Here is a 21,123-nt window from a genome sequence, read left to right as displayed (position 1 = left end):
ATTTTTTTTACCCTCTGCATGGAGGAAACAGTGGTGATAACAAAAGCTAAAGGTGCTAGGATAAATATTAAATATACAATTAGATAATTTCAGAGAAATAGATCTGGCCTGCCAACAGATTCAGCCGCATACATGCTTTGAGAGAATGTTAGAGATGGTGAGGATCCGGATTCTTGGCAATTTATTGTCAGTATTGTTACCTAATAGCAAATATAAGAGAGTTTTTGTGGGCCTCACTCGCACGAGCAAGGAAATAGAGATGGCAAATGAATCTTATAAGAGTTCTTACACATTTACTACCCAAATTGTTAGCAATTCCAACAGTAAAATTATTAAAAATTTATATCCATTAAGTTATTGGTCTCTCGTTTTTCTCTCTATTTTTTATTGAACTCGCCTCATGAAATGACATAAAAGTGCAAAATGGTAAAACTCTATTCTTGGCTATGGGTTGCAATTTAAATTTTCAAATCTGGTTACAATCTTATATTAATATAGTCACTATAATATGTTTCGGAGTGGAATCTTTTAAAAAAGCAATGTCATAAAATGTTTGCATTCCCTTCTCTTTTTTTCTTGGAGGTGGGAAGAGGGGATCACCTTAGCCGATACGGGTTTAGTGTGAAGCCTTATTCATACATAATGAGATGTTTCCACTTCTAATCTGAGCTATGAGCTGTACTGTCAAGATCTTGCACTCAATATACATTTTTACATCAACATCTGTGCATTAAATATCAAAGTTTGAACAAGGGGCTATCTATGCCCTTTAGAATCTTATGGAGAGATCTAAATTTTGATCAACAGGCTCAATAAGACAACAGGTTTTATCTGAATCAAGCAAGCTAGTTATTATTTCACTATACCAAAAAAAAATATGTGACAATTCAGCGACACATTTTAATACAAATTCTCTGAAGATGAAAGAAAAGAGCATCCATCTCAACAGAGTTTGAAAAATGGATTATTGTAGCTTCATTACATTTTATCCTTACCCTACTTCTTTCTTTTTTCTAGTCTTATCCTTACCCTACTTACTTCAATGGACAATGAGCCAAAAATCTGAAAATTAATGCGAAAAAACAGGGGATATATACAGGAAAGGCTGCCGCAGGTCATATGGTCCTCGGAGGGTGATCAGACAATGTGGAATGGTGATAAACTGGCAAGCACTTGATGGCTTTCCTCCAGTATTCTCATGTAGTTTGAACAGGTTGTCTTGGTGGTCACACGCCTAGAATCCTGGCAACAAATAACAAGCCAGTGAACACCCATGCTCACAATTTTCAAAAGATATAGTTAAAAGACATGAAAACTAGTATCATATTCCATCTTATATGAAAACTCTAGGTCAATGAGGCTTCATTATTGCTTGAAGAAAAAAGAAATGCATGGTTAAAATGTATCATGCAGTACATGACATGTGACATGGTGCCAGGGTGCATGCTCACATTCAAAACATCCATTAGAGTAATTCTGAAAATCACCATGTCCGTGAAGCTGAGAAAATCCACTCGGAATTAGCCCAACTGCCAGCTCATAGCAGTGAAGCTTGTCATTAGGTGGAGAACTCTAATGCTATGGGGGTCAATCCTGCAGGTAAGACAGATCAACCACTTGCCTAGACCACTGATAAACAACCAGTCATGTTAGTCTAACTCATCAACCAGACTAGAAGAAATGTGCCACTGCTGAATAAAGCTGCCCCTCTTCAAATGGTTTTGACACATAATCATCCATCCCGCACTTCATGCACTGTTCGTTTGAAGCCTGAATCACATCAGCCGTCATAGCTAATATTGGTGTGTGCCAATAAGCCAAATTCCCATACATTTCTATTGATGCTTCTCCTGATGCAATTTCGTCATTAACCTTACTCTCTAAACTGCGGATTCGCCTTGTCGCTTCAAACCTGCATAATTGTAGACGGTGTAAGAATGTAATCCATACGCAGATTAAATGAGAACCTGCCCTATGAGATGCTAAAAATAAAGCACCCCTAATCCTATCACTTTTCAAACCTTATGGTAAACTTGATGATCATTTAACATAAAGTCCAAACAACGAAAAAATAAGTGAACGATAACAAAAGATACTAGAGTTTCCCCAGAAGGATTAAACAAAAATTTATAACAGTGACTAGGTCAAGGTCACACTCATCATATTCATATATATATATAAAAGCCGAGTTTTGGCTCAGAGAGAGCCTAGAATTGCGACACGTGTCTTGAACTCATACTTTTTAAAAGCATAACCAGTTTTAAATTTTTTAATTTTTTAAGTGTCTTCTTAACTCTTTCTATTAACCGTTTTTGTGTTTCTCCTATTTTTTAATATGGTTTAATAGTTTTCCGTTTAGGTTTAGGCGGTTTCATTATTCCAAGAGTTTATTTCAAAACGTTTCCTTATATGAATTTCATTATTAAGTGACTATAATTAATGTAAGATTAAATTTTTTAATTTTTTAAGTGTCCTCTTAACTCTTTTGTTTATTTTCCCAGAAACTCAATGTTTGCCTGATATCTTAGAAAGATCGATAGTAAAAAACGTCCAAAACGGCCAAAAAGTTTTCTCTCTAGACCCTAGTAGAGAAGGAACGTATTCCATGACTTGAGTCATTTGGAAGTAATCAGTGTGTTGTTGCAAAGTCAGTGATGGAAGATCTCTCAAAGATGTGGATGAATCTCTCTTTGACTGAGGAAGAGAGTTTTGATCTGGATACGCCGGACGAAGAATTGATTGATGGAGTCGAGCGGGGGAAATTTTGTGTGCTAGGAAAACTGGTCACAGATCGGATGATTAGCAAGGAGACCATTAAAATGACCCTACAAAGTTGGTGGAAACCATCGGGAACACTTTCATTCCAAGTTTTGGGAGAGAATTTGTTTTTGGTGGAATTCACAAATTTGGGGGATAAGAGGAGGATTTTGGAAGGTAGACCTTGGGTGTTTGAAGGAAGTCTCTTTCTCCTTGAAGATTTCGACGGGCTGAGTTCACCATCGGAATATACATTTGAGAAAGCTGCGTTTTGGGTGCGAATGGTTAATCTCCCTTTGGCGTGTATGAACCAGACTACTGGACGACGCATTGGATCCACGGTTGGAGAAGTGGAGATGGTCGATACGGGAGCGGATGGTATTGGATGGGGAGCATTCCTTCGTGTTAGAATTTTACTTGATTTGGCGAAACCTCTGGCACGGGGGAGAATGCTGAAGGTGCAAGGGAAATCAAAATGGATTGCGTTTCAATATGAACGCCTTCCAAAATTTTGTTTCTATTGCGGAGTTCTTAACCACGATAAGACAGGGTGCCCGTTCAAGAGCAAAATGCGTTTCCAGGAGAATTCCCCAGAATATGGAATGTGGCTGAGGGCGTCATCGCCGACACGACGATCTGAGAGGGGAGGTCGACCAGGGTGGACGGGTCAAGCAAATTATGATCGCCCGGCAACAGGAGGAGGTCGGAATAAAGTTGCCGGTGATGATGATCTGGAGAAGGAGATGGGCGACGATTCCTCTGGTTCATGTCCAAACCCAAACCGGCCCAATGCTCGGATGGAAAGAAACGAAAATCATGGCACGATGCATGGGGGTCAACGTGGGAGTTATAATGGGAGAGATTTTTTTCCTAAACAAAGTAATGCTGGACTTTATGAGAAGAGTGATGGGCGGAATGGGGAGCATGAAAGAAGGAGAGATGGTTCGCAAGAATTTAATGCGGCCAAATCTTCTTCAAAAGGAAAGGCAGCTGGGGGGAGTTTTAATGGGGAGCGTGAGGTGGCAGTGGAGTGTTCAAGGGGGTCAAAAAAACGAAAAGGAATAGCTGAGAATGTAGGACAAGCTGGTCTTTCTCCTAGTCCTATGTCACGTGCAGATTCTCATTCACCATACAAGGGACCTATTTTGGCGGATGTGGAAAAAACTATGCAAGCGGAGAAGGGTACAAAGGAGGTGAGTGTAAAGAGGAAATTTAGAGATGTGGAAGATATGCCTGAGAGGAGTCTGTCACCTCCCAAGCAAGGCCAAGGGAAGCAGAAGGAAATTTGGGGTGTGGTTCAAAGCCTTGGTTTTGAATTTCGCGGACAGAAATTGGCTTCAATGACAGAAAATCTTAGCGGTTCGGGGATGGCGGAAGCTGCGGAGCAGCTCCGCCGACCGCAATGATGATTATTAGTTGGAACTGTCGGGGGCTTGGGAACCTCCGAACAGTTCGTGACCTTTGCCGGATGGTGAAGGAGAAGCGCCCATTGATGGTTTTCCTCATGGAGACCAAAATGCGAAAAGAAAAAATGGAGATGGTAAGATATAAATTGGGCTTTCCAAGTATGTTTGTAGTTGATAGTGTGGGGAAAAGTGGGGGTATGGCCTTGTTTTGGGGTGAAGAGATTGTGGTGGACATTCAAAACTTTAGCCAAAGACACATCAATGGCGTTATCAAAACTACATATTCTGATGTTCCTTGGAAATTTACGGGTTTCTATGGACATCCGGATGTAGCTAAACGTCATGAGGCTTGGGAATTACTTAAGGTGTTGGGTAACCTATCTCCGACTCCATGGCTTTGTATAGGAGATTTTAATGAAATCGTCTCCTTGTCAGAAAAATGGGGCGGCAGTGGGAGGTCTAGTAGCCAAATGAAAAAATTCCAATCTGTCTTGAATGAATGTGACCTGTCTGATCTTGGATACCGCGGCCCTAAATATACATGGAGTAATGGTCGGGAAGGGCAAGATTATACGAAGGAGAGATTAGATAGAGGGGTAGCAAATTCGACTTGGTGCAATTTATTTCCAGCTGCTGAGGTATTGGTGGATTCTACGGTTACTTCGGACCATGCAGTGTTAATGCTCTCTTTAATTGGACAGGATAATGGCCGAACGGGAGGCAGGAAATTCAGGTATGAAGCGTCATGGGCTCTTGACAGGGGTTATATTGATCGTATCAAGAAGACATGGCACATGCCTTTGCGTGGGTGGACTGGTTGGGAGAGCATTAACATTAAATTATCAAGATGTAAAGGTGCATCCTGGAAATGGCAGCAAGCAGGCCATGGATCTCTACAGACTTCTATTCAGCAACTTTCCAAAAAATTAAATGAGTTGCATGGAGAGGAGGACGTGGCAGCAGTTGGGGAAGCCAAAACAGTGCAGCAGGAGCTAAACAATTTGTTGACCCAAGAAGATTTAAGGTGGAGACAGCGTGCTAAGGCCGAGTGGCTGAAGAATGGTGACCGGAATACCAAGTTTTATCATGCTTGTGCAAACCACCGGAAAAAATCCAATCAGATTTTTTCAATTAAAGATGAGCAAGGTGTCTTATGGGAGTCCCCAGCGGAGGTTGGGCAGGCCTTTGTTGATTATTTTTCGGGTTTATTTTCAGCTGGCCTTGCAGGAAATTTGGAGCCATGTTTTCAGCAATTTGAAGGACGAGTTTCACTCTCAATGAATGATGAGTTGCTGAAGCCGTTTCTTAGAGAGGAGGTTGAACAAGCATTGTACCAAATGGCACCGCTTAAAGCGCCGGGTCCGGATGGTTTTTCTGCGGGGTTCTTCCAAACTCATTGGGAAACGACGGGTGATGAGGTTTGTCAGGCTGTTCTTGATACTCTTAATTCTGGAATCATGCCATCTTTTTTAAATATGACGCATATTGCATTAATTCCCAAGGTGAAGAATCCAACATGTGTTACTGAGTTTAGACCTATTAGTTTGTGTAATGTTTTATACAAACTAATCTCGAAGGTTCTTGCTAATAGACTGAAGAAGATTTTATCACATATTATCTCACCCACTCAAAGTGCGTTTATTCCGGGGAGGCTCATAACTGATAATATTTTAGCTGCGTATGAAGCTCTTCATACCATGCATTCTAGGATGAATGGTAAGAAAAGTTTTATGGCAGTTAAATTGGATATGAGTAAAGCGTATGATCGGGTGGAGTGGTATTTTTTGGAGGAAACGATGAAGAGGATGGGATTTGATGTAAGGTGGATCAAGTTAATTATGATGTGTGTGACGTCTGTCCAATATGCGGTGGTGGTGAATGGTACTCCATGTGGGCATATATATCCGACGAGAGGTTTGCGGCAGGGGGACCCTATTTCTCCTTACCTATTCCTTATTTGTGCAGAGGTGTTGAGCTCTATGTTATCACGGGCTACTCGAGATGGTTCCTTAACGGGGGTCCCTACGTCAAGACAGGGTCCTCGTATAAGCCATCTATTTTTTGCAGATGACAGTTTATTATTTTGTAGGGCTAGCATCTTACAATGGGAGCACTTGTCGGGTCTTTTAAAAAAATATGAAGAAGCATCGGGACAGCGCCTAAATAGCAATAAGACGGCTATTTTCTTCAGCCGAAATACTTCTGTGGTGGATAAAGGGAGGATTCTTGAGGCGGCCGGAATACCTTCCATACAATGTTATGATACTTATTTGGGTTTACCAGCTTTGGTTGGAAAATCCCGCACAGCTGCTTTTGGGGGGATTATTGATCGGGTTTGGAAGAGATTGCAAGACTGGAAGATAAAATTTTTGTCACAAGCTGGGAAGGAAATCCTATTGAAAGCGGTGATCCAAGCAATCCCAACTTATTGTATGAGTGTCTTTCTCCTTCCGAAGACTCTATGTTCGGAAATTAATTCACTTATGCAAAAATTCTGGTGGAATAAACCCAATAAGGAGTCCGGGGTGCATTGGATGAGTTGGAATCGTTTGGGGATAGCAAAAAAATTGGGTGGAATGGGATATAGAGATTTTCAGAGCTTTAATAAAGCGCTTCTAGCCAAGCAGAGTTGGAGACTTTGGCAAAATCCGGACAGCTTTCTTGCAAAAATCATGGAAGGTAAATATTATCCACACGGCAATATCCTTGAGGCTTCTCTTGGTTCACGACCTTCGTACGCTTGGCGGAGTATCTTTAGCTCGTGTGACTTGCTAAAAGCCGGGTTAATATGGAGGGTGGGCGACGGGAAAACAATCAGAATTTGGAAGGATAAATGGATTCCTAGGCCGTCTACGTATATGGTGCAGTCCCGGCCATCTTTGTTACAGCACGATGCTACTGTTAGTGAACTCATCGACCAAGATACCCAGTGGTGGGACTCTACCTTGCTGGAACACCTCTTTACTAAGGAGGAGATTGATCTTATTCTATCGGTGCCGGTTGGTTTATCTAATAGAGCAGATCGGTGTATATGGCAAGGCACAAAAAATGGAATTTTTTCTGTTAAAAGTGCCTATCATTTGCAGTTGGAAATGGACGCTCAGAAGGGTGCTTCATGCTCATTGCAGGTGGGACGTAGTAGAGTGTGGAGCAAGTTGTGGGCACAACGAATTCCAAATGTCGAAAAGAATTTTTTATGGAGGGCATGCCATGAAATTTTGCCTACGCGGAGCAACTTACACAAGCGGAAAATTGTTGAGGATCCATTGTGTCCATTATGTGGGAATGCTCCAGAAACGGCTTTGCATATTTTATGGGAGTGTCCTTCAGCTATGGATGCTTGGAGTATGGGGTGTCGGAAACTGCAGAAGAAAAGTTCTACAGGTGTCTTATCTTTTCTCCAATTGGTTGAGGATATTTTTATTCTTTGTGCAGAAGCTGAAATTAAGCTATTTATAGGCCTAGCTCGTCGTTTGTGGCTTCGACGAAATGATGTGGTGCATGGTGGCACTATGACCCATCCCACGTTACTGGTTCAACGAACAAAGATGGCTATAGAAGACTTTGATGCATCTATCGGGTTGGGAGCAGGGGCGTATGCCACACCCACTGGAGGTATTATGGTGAAATGGCAAAATCCACGACTGGGCTGGAAAAAAGTAAATTGGGATGCTTCTTTGGCATCTGGAAAAGGCTGGATGGGTTTTGGTGTGTTGGTGCGGGATGAGCAGGGTCTAGTCATCGCAGCTTTGAGTAGAACCTGTGTGGGCAGTTTGGATTCTCTAAAGGCGGAGGCACGGGCAGCTCTTGTGGCGGTCCAATTTTGCAAAAATTTGGGACTTGATCGCCTTCATTTTGAGGGGGATGCACAGGGGGTAATAAAGGCCATTAATTCTTCAGACCCGGATTGGAGCAGCATGGGGATGATGGTGGATGATATCAAGCAAGAATTACAGTCTCTTCAACAATGGCAAATGTCCTTTGTTCGCAGGGAGGGTAATCAGGGAGCACATATTTTATCAAAAATAGCAACACAGAATTTTATGGATAAGTTGTGGCTATATGAGCCACCAGCATGTATTTCTGATGTTTTACAGATGGAGCAATATGCTCCAGCTGGTTTGAATTAATTAATGAGAAAGCAGTCTTTTCTTCAAAAAAAAAAAAAAAAACTCTTTCTATTAACCGTTTAGTGTTTTTCCTATTTTTTAATATGGTTTAATAGTTTTCCGTTTAGGTTTAGGCGGTTTCATTATTCCAAGAGTTTATTTCAAAACGTTTCCTTATATGAATTTCATTATTAAGTGACTATAATTAATGTAAGATAATTATGGTTATTTAATTTTTAAACATTAAACCGGTCCTTTAAGTTAAAAACCGGTCCTCTAAGGCCATTAAATTAACTAAATTAATTCATGTTAGGAATACAATGAGTTTAATATGCCTAATACGTTGAATAGAAAGAAAAAAAAAAAAAAAAAAAAAAAAAAAAAAAGGTCAAATTAAATCTATCATTAAATTCTCTTTGATTTCTACCTCTCTTTTTACATTTAAAAAGGGTGCATGCAAGAGCCTTTTAAGTCCATGAGTCTGCTCTTGAAGGCAAAACATAGGGCAAAATTTATGGTGCTTCCTTCTTTAATAGTCACTAGCAACAACATTCAAGTAAATACTTTTGTTTTGTTTTGTTTTTTTTTAACCACTTTGAATGTATTATGGAGATTTTTTGTTTTGTTTGTTTGATCTACTCCAATTTTCAGACATGTTTTGGAAGTGCTTTTTTCTTCTTTTAAAAGCAAAAGAAACATAAATTTATTTCATAATCTTTATGTTTATTTCTCGATCTGAATCTACGTTTTGACATAAATTTATTTGATTATCTTTATGTTTGTTTTTTGAGAAAGTTTATTTGTACGTGCCATGCTTTGCTTTATGTTTGTGTGGAGATTTGAATATGTTTATGCTTTGTTTGTGAAAATTATTGGTTAAGTTCTTCATTTGATTGTTTTATGGTTGAGTTGTTCTTCAATCGAACACAACTCTTTTGGAACACTCAAAAGATTACTATAGATATTTTGTTCACTTTGATCTCTATATTTTTTAGAATGTTCAGTTTTATATGAATGTTATTTCTATTGAAATATAATAGGTATCACACTAATAATAATATCGAAGATTTATGCTAATTTTTTATTAACGCGTTGATAATCAAAATCAAGATTTTCTTCTTGCTATTTTTTTTTAAACTTCTTTCATTTTAACATGTTTCCGATCTACGTTTGGAAGGAGATTTGAATATGTTTATGTTTTGTTTGTAAAAATTTTTTGTTGAATTGTTCATGATTTGAATGTTTTATGAGTTTTTTTTTTTTTTTTTTGTGATTTAATCAAAATTTAAGGCAGTTTTTGGAAGTGTCTTTTTTACTATTAAGTAAAAGATTGCCAAAATTAATTTAATTGTTATGCAGAAAGAAAAACATAAACTCTTTTGAAACACCAAAAATATAATAATTAAGTATTGAACAATATGTGCAACGATTTATTTCATTGCGTTAAATGTTCAATGAATTGTTTTATTTTGTTTTCATCAAAACAATGATTTTGCTTACTTTGCTCGGTATATTTTTTGGAATGTTCAGAATTATATGAATTTTATTTCTATTGAAATATAATAGGCATCGTGCTAGCAATATCGGAGATTCATGCTAATTTTCTATTAATGTTTTGATAATCAAAATTTAGGTTTTCTTGCTGTTTTTTATGTTAATATACTTATTTAATTTTAAACTACTCCTATGAATAGAAAGATTTTTACATGTTTTAATTTATATGGTTTGCAAAAATTTCGTGCTCTTAGTACTTAGAGCGTAACGCTTTTGTTTTTTTAAGAGTCTTTACGCTATAGATAAGTTTGTTGATGATGAATGTCAAAATGTTCAAAAAATAAAAAATAAAAAATAAAATACATATACTTCTAAACATTCGAAAAAAAATACTGTTTTTTTTTAAAAAAAAAAATACAAAATAAAACAAAATCTTTCACTCAACATTTAATGCAATCAAATAAAACATTTCACATTAGGTTTATTGCTTAATTACCACATATTTGGTGTTTCCAAAAAAAAAAAAAAAATGTTGCTATTTCTAGACAACAATCAAATAAAGTTTTGTTTTCTTTTAAACAATACCAGAAGATTATCACTCAAAAAAAAAAAAAAAAAAAAAAAAAAAAATCCATAAAATATTCAAATGAATTAAAATACAGGACACTTAATTTTATTTTAATTCATATAAATTAAAAACATGTTAAAAAAAATTTTCCCACAGGTATAATTTAAATACAAAATAAAACCAAATATTTCTCTCAACATTTAATACAACCAAATAAATCCTCTCACATTTAGTTCAATGCATTTTTTGTACAACAATCAAATAAAATTTGGATTTGTTTTGCTTTTAAAAGCAGAAAATTTTCCTTCAAAAAAAAAAAAAAAAAAAAAGGGCAGAAAAATTACTTCCAAAATATGTTTAGTAAACCATACAATCAAACAAACAAAAAAAATCCCATAAAACATTCAAATGAAAAACAACTCAACCAAAAATCTTTGTTCTCATAAGAGTAGTTGAAAATTAAATAAGTATATCAACATAAAAACTAGCAAGAAAACCTAAATTTTGATTATCAAAACATTAATAGAAAATTAGCATGAATCTCCGATATTGCTAGCGTGACGCTTATTATATTTCAATATAAATAAAATTCATATAATTCTGAACATTCCAAAAAATATACCGAGCAAAGTGAGCAAAATCATTGTTTTGATGAATACAAAATAAAACAATTCATTGAACAAAATAAATATGTTTTAAAACCCCTACGTTTTAATTTTCATCACTTTTTTTTTTTTTTTTTTTTCTATCATTTATGCATCCACTAATTATTATTACTTTTTTCCTTCCTATCATTTTTAAAAACGATCCGTGCATTGCACGGGTTTCAAGCTCGTTAATATTTAATACCATGCTCAACTGAAACATTTACTTACGAAGAGTACACTAGATCACTTTGCATGCAAAACTGAAATATTGGAAATTACTACTTACTAGTTACCAAAAAAAAAATAATAAAATTGGAAATGAGGGACTGAAAAGGCAGATTGATTACCCATCCATTTCTGGCATCTGGAGATCCATAAAGCAAGCATCAAAGTTGTGGGGTGGCTTAAGCTTTGCTAAAGCAGCCATGCCACTCTCTACACAGGTCACAATTGCTCCATACTTCTTTAGAGCACCTTCTGCTACTCTTCTATTAACTGCATTGTCGTCAACCACCAGAATTCGCTTTTCTATTAGTAAACTTCCAAGAGTAGATGATTTTTGTCTGTTTACTTTCCTCCTTCCAAAGGCTTCTTGGAGGCAGGCAACTAAGACACCTAACCGAAGAGGCTTCATCAGTACATTATCTACAAAAGCATCAGATTTGAGCTCAACACGATCCTCAGGGGTAGTAACCAAGAGAAATATCTTTGGAAGGTTTATGGGGAACTCTGTCCTGTTGTTTTCCCTGTGATCTTTAAGAGAAAGAAGGAATAAGCGAATTGTTTCTTTATCCCAAATATCTTTGTCAATAAGGACCATCGCGAACTTTGCTGACACACTGTGGAACAAACAATTAACAATATCTTAGCAAATTCAAGCATGAACTATACATTTAAAATTCAATCTACCAATGATAAGCTCCTTTATATTTCTTGATTCAGTGAGAAGGTAGATGATAAACCTTTCTTCTAACAGTCACTTTATATGGACTCTAACAAGAAAACTATTTGATGTAACTCTTAAACCTTAACAAATACGCTTTGAAAGAACTCGCATGAGTCAAGCTCACAAAACGAGAAAGTTCATAAGAAAGCAGCCAATGCTACAAATGGCTAGCAAAGTAAAGTCTACCTTGTGTCGCAAGCACTTGATAGATAAGAACATGCCGATTTCAGACTGAAAGCTATATCTGAAGATATCCCTAATCTCTGCAGATGATATCTCGTGACCTCAGCTCGAATGATTCTTTTATCAATTACCAATGCTCTCAATCCTCGGAACTCTGAAAGAGCTGGGTTGTACTCTTGACACTTGGTATCTGGAGTAGTTGCCTCTACTTTCCTGAAAAGTCCAGTAAATGAAAAAGTACTCCCAACCCCAGGTTCACTCACAAACCCTATCTCCCCACCCATGAGATCCACCAGACATTTGCAAATGCTCAATCCTATTCCAGTCCCGCCATATGTTCGTGAAGTGGAACTGTCAGCCTGCATGAAAGGTGTAAAAATGCGGTTTTGTGCATCTAGAGGTATTCCCACACCTGTATCCTCAACCGTTACGAGTAATTTGATCATTTCGGGTTCCTCCATTGAATTTCTGCTGCCTAGCCTTTTAAAATGTTCCCAGCTTTTCCATCTGTCAACTACACGAAACCCACTCAATGTATTATAAGTTTTGTCGGACATTTCTTGAACTGAACTCAAGCCTTGTCTCATCACTTCATCCATAGTATCTGATCCACCCTCGAGTTCATCTGCCAGATGTACTGAGACAAATATATGTCCTGTGACACGAGTGAACTGCAGTTTAAACGTGTAAAAAATTAGTGAATGAAGATTATGCAACCAGTAGCATGTTCCTCAATGATGCATGATTCTATATAAGAGATGGTTCTAAAATGATCATCTGATTGGCACGCTAAGTAGAGCAAACATGTGGAAGTTCATGGAGAGATCATAGTCCCATGTGATCATAGGCCTCTAATCACATACATTTTGTGTATCAAACGGAAAAGTTTAGCTTCTTTTTTTTTTTTTTGTGAGGGGGGGGGAGGGGGGGGGGGGGTGAGGGGGACAACTAGCAAGAAACACAACTAACCTTAATTGAATTTCCCACAAGATTCGTAATTATCTGCCTGAACCGTCCAGGGTCGCCAATGATTACTTCAGGTACTTGATTGGAGACATAAACCGCCAACTTCTCTCACACAAGGAACACCCAATCAAGTTTCAGTAAGAACTAATATAAAAAAGAACAGCAAAAGCATAAAAACAAAAGAGTAGAAAAGGAAATAACTTGATTTTACCTCAATCTTTTTTTCATTAGATTTGCCAGACAAAAGTGATGAAACACTATCAAGGACATCACGCAGTTTAAAAGGTACAGCTTCAAGCTCAAGCCTTCCCGATTCTATCTTAGCCCGATCAAGAACCTCATTGATCAGCGATATTAGATCTTTCCCACTTTCATGAGCAGTTTTGGCAAAATCCTGTTGGATTGCATCAAGATCAGTGTCCATCAGCATTTGCAGCATGCCTGTAACATAGTTGGAACATATCTTGTAAGTTAATCTTGGGAGATTTGCATAATATACTCTGCAATTGAAAGATTTCCTATACCTAAAACACCATTCATTGGAGTCCTGATCTCATGGGAAACAGTCGCAAGAAACTGCAAAGGAGAGAAAACCAGTGGCATGATCACTCAAAGAAATATTATGTAAGAAATAAACTATTAAGGACAAAAAATAGAAAAAGAAAAGTGAAACTCATGACGTTATTAGCTAAAGCTCTGAATGCAGAACCCATTTCTACTATGAGAAATATAGAGAATCACCTTTCAGTAACCTGAATCTTTTATTCCTAACGACAAAAGAACCACCCAAAAATAAGACCAGAAATAAAATGCACCTGAGATTTTGCCACATCTGCAGCTTCAGCAAGAACTTTGAGTTCCATCATCTTCCGACAGTCATCCTCCACTTTTGCAATTCGACTTATGGCCGCATAAAAGATATGTCCAACAAGCAAAGTAATAACTAGGAGTCCCACAGATGCATTTATTGCTGTCCATGGTAAAGGAGGTTTCTGCTTGAACCTGCCACAAGAGGAACACAATTAGTGTTGAGGCAAAATATACCTTGGGCTGATATATAGACATAAACATGTGAGGCTACCTGCAATGCATCTCATGCTTCCGCAGTGGATCCCCAAAATCAAGGCTGCTAGTGTGCAATAGGCCAGTATCAATGACATCAGTACCATACATGTTGATGGGAGAAGATGCATTAGTTGTATCATAAACATTCACCACAATCATTTGCTTGCTAGCAAGTTGGTGCAGAAGCTTCTCCACCAGTGAGGGGACGTCATAAGAAGCACCAAGATACCTTTTTTTAAAAGAGACCCCCAGCATAAGAATCAGTTCCAGCTCATTGATACAATAAGTACTCGTTACAACAGTGCATACATGAGTTTTTGGCAACAAGTAAACAAAATTACTGGGAGATAAATTTACCCCACAGTAGCTTCAATGTGTTGCTCTGGCGTAGCTTCTGGAGGGAGGTCAGTGTTGTAGACAGCAAATGTGAGTACAACACCAAGGTGATTGGATTTCAATAGCTTAAAAGGAGACGTAAGCACTCCCTTGCCAGTTGCCCTTGCTCGCAAGATATTATCACGATCTTCCTATATTACCAAAAAAAAAAAAAAAAGCAGAATTCTTCATATTAATGAAATCAAATTGATGAGTGGAAAATTATAAGTGCTCCTGAATAGGTGTGCTTAAACATAAATCTTTCAAAGGATTTGTAGTCTTGATTCATAATGATACATTGAGATGAAAATATCATATGATAGATGTGCTTTAAAAGCACAAGCCTAAGCAAAGTTCTGCAATATTGGAACTGTGCATAATAGACCTGTAAAACGTGATTATGCATATATGTAGATGGGTGCTTAACATTGACTGATGACAATCAAGCACACTGCCAAAAAGTATAGAGCACAAATCCATACTCGGATTCACCCCCCAGTTACATCAATTAAATAAATTCCTCGAAAAAAAATTATATCTCGAAGCCTTGTAAACAATTTTGATCATCTAACTTGGTCATTGTCCCAGTCAATAAACCAACCACGATAAGTTACATTACACAGAAGTTTACAAGTAACTGTGTGAGATTCATCAGCAGCTCTCTAATGCACCAATTACAAGGAGTCTTGGATTTTTTCCAGAGCTAAAACTATTATCATAAGTCTGGGTACATTGCTTGATTAAATGGAGAGTAGTAAAATGAATTAGGAAACATTATTAGCTAAATGAAGCACACCTTGCCAGACATCATGTCAATAGAGACAATATGGGAGACAGTTTCTTGAGAAAATATCACAGGTGCATATTCATCTCGAATGGGTGCAGGATCCAAGTTTTCTGGAATACATTCTTGGACTAGAGTCTGATCCTCTGTTTCCATTTTCTTGATAGTCCATCCATGCTGCCTCTCAAATTGCTCCCTCTCTGAGTGAGGAACTTTCAAAGCATAAGCAACACCACTAGTAAGTGGTCTCTCAAAAGCTGTTCTCTCGGTATATTCACCAAAAGTTTTCTGTAATAAAAGAGAAACTTTGAAGTTAACATCACAGTGACAGCAAATTAATTTGCAACATTGTAGTTGATCACTTGTTTCTCATATCAAAGCTAATTACGTTCTTAAACAAATAAATTCAATACTTGCATAAAAAATTTCGTCCTTTCAGTATGGTTTTGCATTACTATACGCCTATAAGGCTATATAATTATATGAGGATACAAATAGGCAGTAGCATGATTTGCCAATCTTGTACTATGAACTTTACCTTATTATATAGGTACTTGCATGGCAAGTCAATACTACTATGCTTCAATACTTCCCAAACCAAACAACCCCCACACCCCAAAAAATAGGAACTTCACGAGTTTAGGGTTCTGTGGCATCATTCTTCTTCCTCATCTAACATCCAAATAAACCCCAAACCAAACCACCCCCGCACCCCAAAAAATAGGAACTTCACGAGTTTAGGGTTCTGTGACATCATTCTTCTTCCTCATCTAACATCCAAATAACCCCCAAACCAAACCACCCCCGCACCCCCAAAAATAGGAACTTCACGAGTTTAGGGTTCTATGGCATCATTCTTCTTCTTCATCTAACATCCAAATAACCCTTTCATTTCCCACACCATTTGCTACATCAGATTCTTAGGTAACATTCAGGGAAAACTTCGTAAAGGAAGCTCTAAAATGTTAACATATAAATAAAATATCAAACCACCATACACAAGCTATAGAGCACTGAAGATGATCGTTCATGGATACAGAGCTCCTAAATACAATTAAAACTGAAGATTCAATATAGAAAGAAAAATTTAAGGTAGAAGGGAAATTTACCTGATCAATTGCAGAAGGATGTTTTCCGTGGTGAAAGGTGGAAACTAGAATAGCCAAGGCGTGAACATGGTTCATGCTCACATTAAACTGATCCTGCAACATTCGGGCTCGTTCATCACACATGTTGGCTAGTGTTTCCTCCCTCCTCAAATTGATGTCTTCATTCATGTACCAAAACAACCAAATTGACATAGTAAATCCAAGTAACACAAATAGTAGTAGGAGGTTCTTCCTCCACTTTCCAGCACCTTTAGGAGGACTATGAGCATGTTGTTGTTGTTGCTTCTGCTGCTGAGCCACTGGCAGTTGATGAAGAAGCTTCTTCTTTTGGTTCCTCCAAAAATTTAAATGCAAGGCAGACATCTTTCGGCTCACTATAACTACAACGAGGAGTAACCAACTTACTTTTAGAAAAGTATAGAAACTTCGACAATGCTCCTTTGCACAGTCTGCCAGTACGCCTGATAGCAAGACGTTCTGATTCAAGACAAAGAAAGAAACAAATCAAATTTATTTAGTTCTCTCAAAAATAAATCTAAATCAGTAAAGTATTACAGGTATTGTGATATGCATGAGAGAGTTCGTAATCAATTAATCATATAAAGCCCTTGTTCAAACTCTCATATCCAATGCACACGGGGTGGTTATAACCACCCCGCCAACCACTAACCGCTTTGGTAGGCGGTTATTAAAAACCACTAACCGCATAGGGTGGTTGTAGCGGTTTTAGAGGTAGGGCAAGGCGGTTAATAACCGCTAACCGCCTACCTACATATATAATAATATTAAAATATATATTAAATATTTTATATAATAAACCATCCAAAATGACGCTGTTTTGGTGTTTTGGGCCAAGCCTAACTCAAAAACATTGGTTGGCCCAAAAAAAGCATGTTTTTTTCCATCTTTTTTGGAACATTTTGGCCTTAAACCCTTAAAATAAGTCCAAAAAATAGGCCAATTAAGCCCAAAACACTTAAAAAGCCCAAAAGACCATACAAAAAAAGCGGTTATAAAACCACCGGTTATTGGATTGAATAACCGCTAACCACCAAGGCGGTTACCGTTACTAAAAATCAATAACCGCCCAAGACGGTTGCGGTTAGCGGTTATAGCCAATAACCGCTGGTTATAACCCCTTTTGCACAGTCCTACACAGTGTTGATGTAAAAAATGTACATAAAATGCATGATCATGACAGCATAATTCAGAACTCATATTAGAAATGGAAACATCTCATGATGTATTAATATGCCTTTACACCAAACTCCTGACTAGCTAAGGTGATCCCCCCCCTCCCAACACCCAGCAGGGCGGGGCTTGGGGGAGGGGGGAAGGAAATGAAAGCATTGATTTGTTTAGAAGGTTTCAATATTCAAACCTAACATGGTGACAATGAGAATGTAACCGGATTTGAGAATTTAATTGCAACCCGACGACCAAGAGTAGAGTGCAATTGTTGCTGTTTGATAATTTTTTTCATCATTTTCCACCTTTTATATATTTTAATGCAGAAATGTAATTTTTCAGAGGGTACATGTAGCTAATAATATATTTTTTCTCTGCAAGTATCTAATAAAAAAATGTTAATCTGTTGGCATGCCAGATCTACTTCTCTAGAATTATCTTAACTTGTCCATTTAATATTTTTTCACCACAAAACCAATTCCTATTGCTTGTGTTCCAGGCAGATCTGCACATTTTGAGCAATCTTATAGAGAACAGTAATGGTATTCATTAAAGATATAAAGAGTATTCTCTTGTGCGTTCAGAAACCATGCATAAAACTTTTTCTGGAGGGGGGTGGGGGGGGGGGGGGGGTGATGTTGGTAGAAAATTCTATGGCAAGATTTGAAAGCAACATGGTACCTTTCCACAAATCTGATGATTAGAAATTGATGAAGTTCCAGATTGCGAACTAAATGGCATAGGTTTGTTGTCTAGAATTGACAGGTCAAACTTCCTGTGGTTGAACTCATCTCGAACTGGGCATTGGTCCCTAGGTTCATCATTTTCTGCAATCCATCTATGCTGCTTGTGAAAGTCCTGCAGCTCTGAACATGGTAACCTCAGAGCACAGGCAACGCTATTGCTTAAAGGCATTTTGGGTCCTAAATTTTTGGTACACTGGAGAGATGTTATCTGCAATACATTAAATAGTGAGAGGAGCTGAGAAGACATAACAAGTAAAATACAACAACAAAATATGCACCCTTTACATCTAATATTTATCTTGAAAGTGGTCTCAGGCACTTTTTGCACGTAGGATTCTTTGAAGTAGCATATCATTACCAGAAGGGAAAAATTACGCAAGAAATAAAATTCCACAAAGAGATCTATCATGATCAATGGTTAAAGAACTAAAGCCTCAGAATTCATCTCCCATATTCGGTAAAATCATACAGATATGTTGCTTATTGCCCTTTGGTCCTCTTTAGCCAACCTTGTCATCTTTACGTCTCTTCTATCTAGTCACAAAAATGTTTTACTCTCCTAATATAGTCTACTTAAGTTAAGTTATTATCTGTAAAACAAATAACACTTTTTTATCACACGGAAACTATTACATGTTATACTTTCGCGCCTAATTGTGCATGATTTCCTTAATGTTCATGATATGATTTCTATTAATGTAGTTTTGAAGAAAATGGGCGGTGGAGGGGTGAATATTAATATTACTGATACTAAAAGTACGAATATGAAGCATTGAGCACTGGGAAAAATCAACCATAACATACTTACTCTAATTCCATTTCAAGAGGAGTGAGATCGTTTTGCCCCTTAATTATTCAACTATATAAAAACCAGTAATCATAAGAGAGAAACTGGTAACTGCATTATAATCCCATTTTCAGCTTCATGCCTTCACTGCACCCCTAGTCCATCTCTCATTTCTGACATTCTTTCACTACAATTTAATCTTTTTTTTTCTTTTTTTATTCCTATCAATACATCAATTTTCTATACAAAGCCCAATCAAAATCTAATTAACTCAGAGATCATACGTTGACTGCACACAAGGTTCTAGAATGAGAAAAATTGTATCTAAACCAAAGCAAGAAAAATTTTCAAGCTGCAATGAAACAATTAAGACCAGAACAGGAAGAGTCCAGAGCCATTCAAGATGGAAGTTTAAAACCTACTAACACAGTACCTGATCAGATTCAGAGAATAAGGAAGCCAACGCGTGATGCTGGCTCTTGCTGACATTGAAATACGGTAGCAAGATTTGAGCTTTTCCATCACAAGAGTCGGGAGTCATATCCTTCCCCGTCAAAGTGCCAGCATTCAAACTTGAGAAAAACCAAATGCTTCCCAAGGTAACAAGAAATATAAGCCAGAGAAACAGAAGCTTGCTTCTCCATTTTCTGACAGAATTAGGCCCGTGCAACTGTTCTTTTGTCTTCTTCAACTTGGAACAGGTGGGTAATCTTCCATTAAACCCAGAGAGCTTGCAATCCAGAGACATTTTAACCAAAACCCACCTATGTATCTCCACGAAGAGCCTTGAAAGCTTGAGAAAACCCCCAGTTCCGGCAGAACAAGTCATCAAAATCAGACCTCTTAAAGAAACCCACAGTGGCAATTCCACAAGAAGGTAAATTGCTGAAAAAAAAAAGAAAGAAAAAACCCACTAAACTCTTAACCAAACCCACCTCACCAAGCTCATCAAGACCAATGCTTTATGGCAAACCCACGAAGCAGGCACAAGAACAAGGTGAAATTGCAAGAAACCCAGTTCCTTTTCCAAGAAACCCAGCTCCAATTATCCACCATGCCAAGAAAACAAATTGGTCCAACCTCTTCATATCTCTCCTCTACTTCTCTATTTAATGATCTAGCACCAAGTTTTTCTCCACAGACCTCTTTAGAAGGACACCGAGAAGTAATAATCATGTCAAACAACAAGCTGAACCAAACCCAGTCGTCATTTTGGCAACCTGTGAGGGAATCATCAATGAGATAGGAGAAAAAAATTGGCCTTTTTCTATAACTGGTTCTTTCTGCCCCCCACAGCACTGTATAGACCGAAAGAAGCATCAAGAGTGAAACATTTTCAAAGCAAACCCATGATCAAGAAAATTTGGTTTAAACCCAACCCAAGTGGAATCAATGATCAGACTGAGATGGAAAGTGGCCCCTCTTCTTTTTTCCTCTTTTACCCAACACTCTCTCTGTCTCTCTCTATCTCTATCTCTCTCTGTGTTCAGTTTGGTATCCAGCACTTGATACTGAGGTTGGCTATATATATATATGATTATCTCATCATGTGGTGGGGAAGGTCAAGCAAAAGCAAACAAAGCCCAAGTTATATCACACCAAAACTCACATAAATAAATGAATTAAGAATTTTCAAACTTGTCATTTCTTATTTTAATTTGTTTATTTATATTTGCTTCGCTTTTGTTGTTCTTTTGCTTTTGTTGAGAGAGTTGAAAGAGACCGCACCATTCAGCGATTAAAGATGGGCACTTGTTTTCTGCGACGCTGCAGATATAATACGGATTTGCAAGTGAGAGAGAGAATGAGAATTTATAATGAGAGAGAAAGTTGTCTCCTCCAACGCTCTTGACCACTTATCTAAAGCTTTTTATACAACTATTTAGCACTGCACACTTTTGTGTTTTCTCTCCATTTATAAGTAAAAGTCTTCTTTTTCTTTTTTTCTTAAAAGTCTTTAATTTGGCATGTGTGAAAGAAAAAGTTTGGCTTG

At 37.6% G+C, this 21,123-nt stretch overlaps 1 protein-coding gene across 2 annotated transcripts; it reads right to left on the bottom strand.

Annotated features, from left to right (window-relative positions):
- Nucleotides 1-825: 825 nt before the first annotated feature.
- Nucleotides 826-20,633, bottom strand: HK2 (histidine kinase 2). 2 transcript variants are annotated; one of them, XM_059593411.2, is made up of 14 exons: nt 19,564-20,633; nt 18,279-18,551; nt 16,410-16,886; nt 15,313-15,588; nt 14,499-14,668; nt 14,158-14,370; nt 13,892-14,078; nt 13,601-13,652; nt 13,288-13,517; nt 13,080-13,178; nt 12,114-12,781; nt 11,329-11,820; nt 1,452-1,912; nt 826-1,242 (listed from the first exon to the last, which is right to left on the bottom strand). In XM_059593411.2, the coding sequence occupies exons 1-13, from the start codon at nt 19,957-19,959 to the stop codon at nt 1,672-1,674; spliced, it is 3,774 nt and encodes a 1,257-aa protein (XP_059449394.1). In that variant the 5' UTR covers nt 19,960-20,633; the 3' UTR covers nt 826-1,242; nt 1,452-1,671. The 2 variants fall into 2 exon arrangements, with proteins under 2 accessions (XP_059449394.1, XP_059449393.1); XM_059593410.2 differs by having other exon boundaries at nt 1,488-1,912.
- Between the last annotated feature and the right edge of the window lie 490 nt (nt 20,634-21,123).

This window comes from Corylus avellana, chromosome 5 (assembly GCF_965113065.1).
Source record: "Corylus avellana chromosome 5, dhCorAvel1.hap1.2, whole genome shotgun sequence".
In the NCBI taxonomy this organism is placed as follows: Eukaryota; Viridiplantae; Streptophyta; class Magnoliopsida; order Fagales; family Betulaceae; genus Corylus; species Corylus avellana.
The sequence above is the reverse complement of the archived record's forward strand: the minus strand, read 5'-3'. Positions and strand labels throughout refer to the sequence as shown.

Coding starts and splice junctions, on each gene's coding strand:
- HK2 (XM_059593411.2), bottom strand. CDS start 19,959: ATGACTTGTTCTGCCGGAACTGGGGGTTTTCTCAAGCTTTCAAGGCTC. Junction 18,552..19,563: donor TATTCTCTGAATCTGATCAG/GTACTGTGTTAG, acceptor AATGTATTGCAG/ATAACATCTCTCCAGTGTAC. Junction 16,887..18,278: donor ATCATCAGATTTGTGGAAAG/GTACCATGTTGC, acceptor GTCTTGAATCAG/AACGTCTTGCTATCAGGCGT.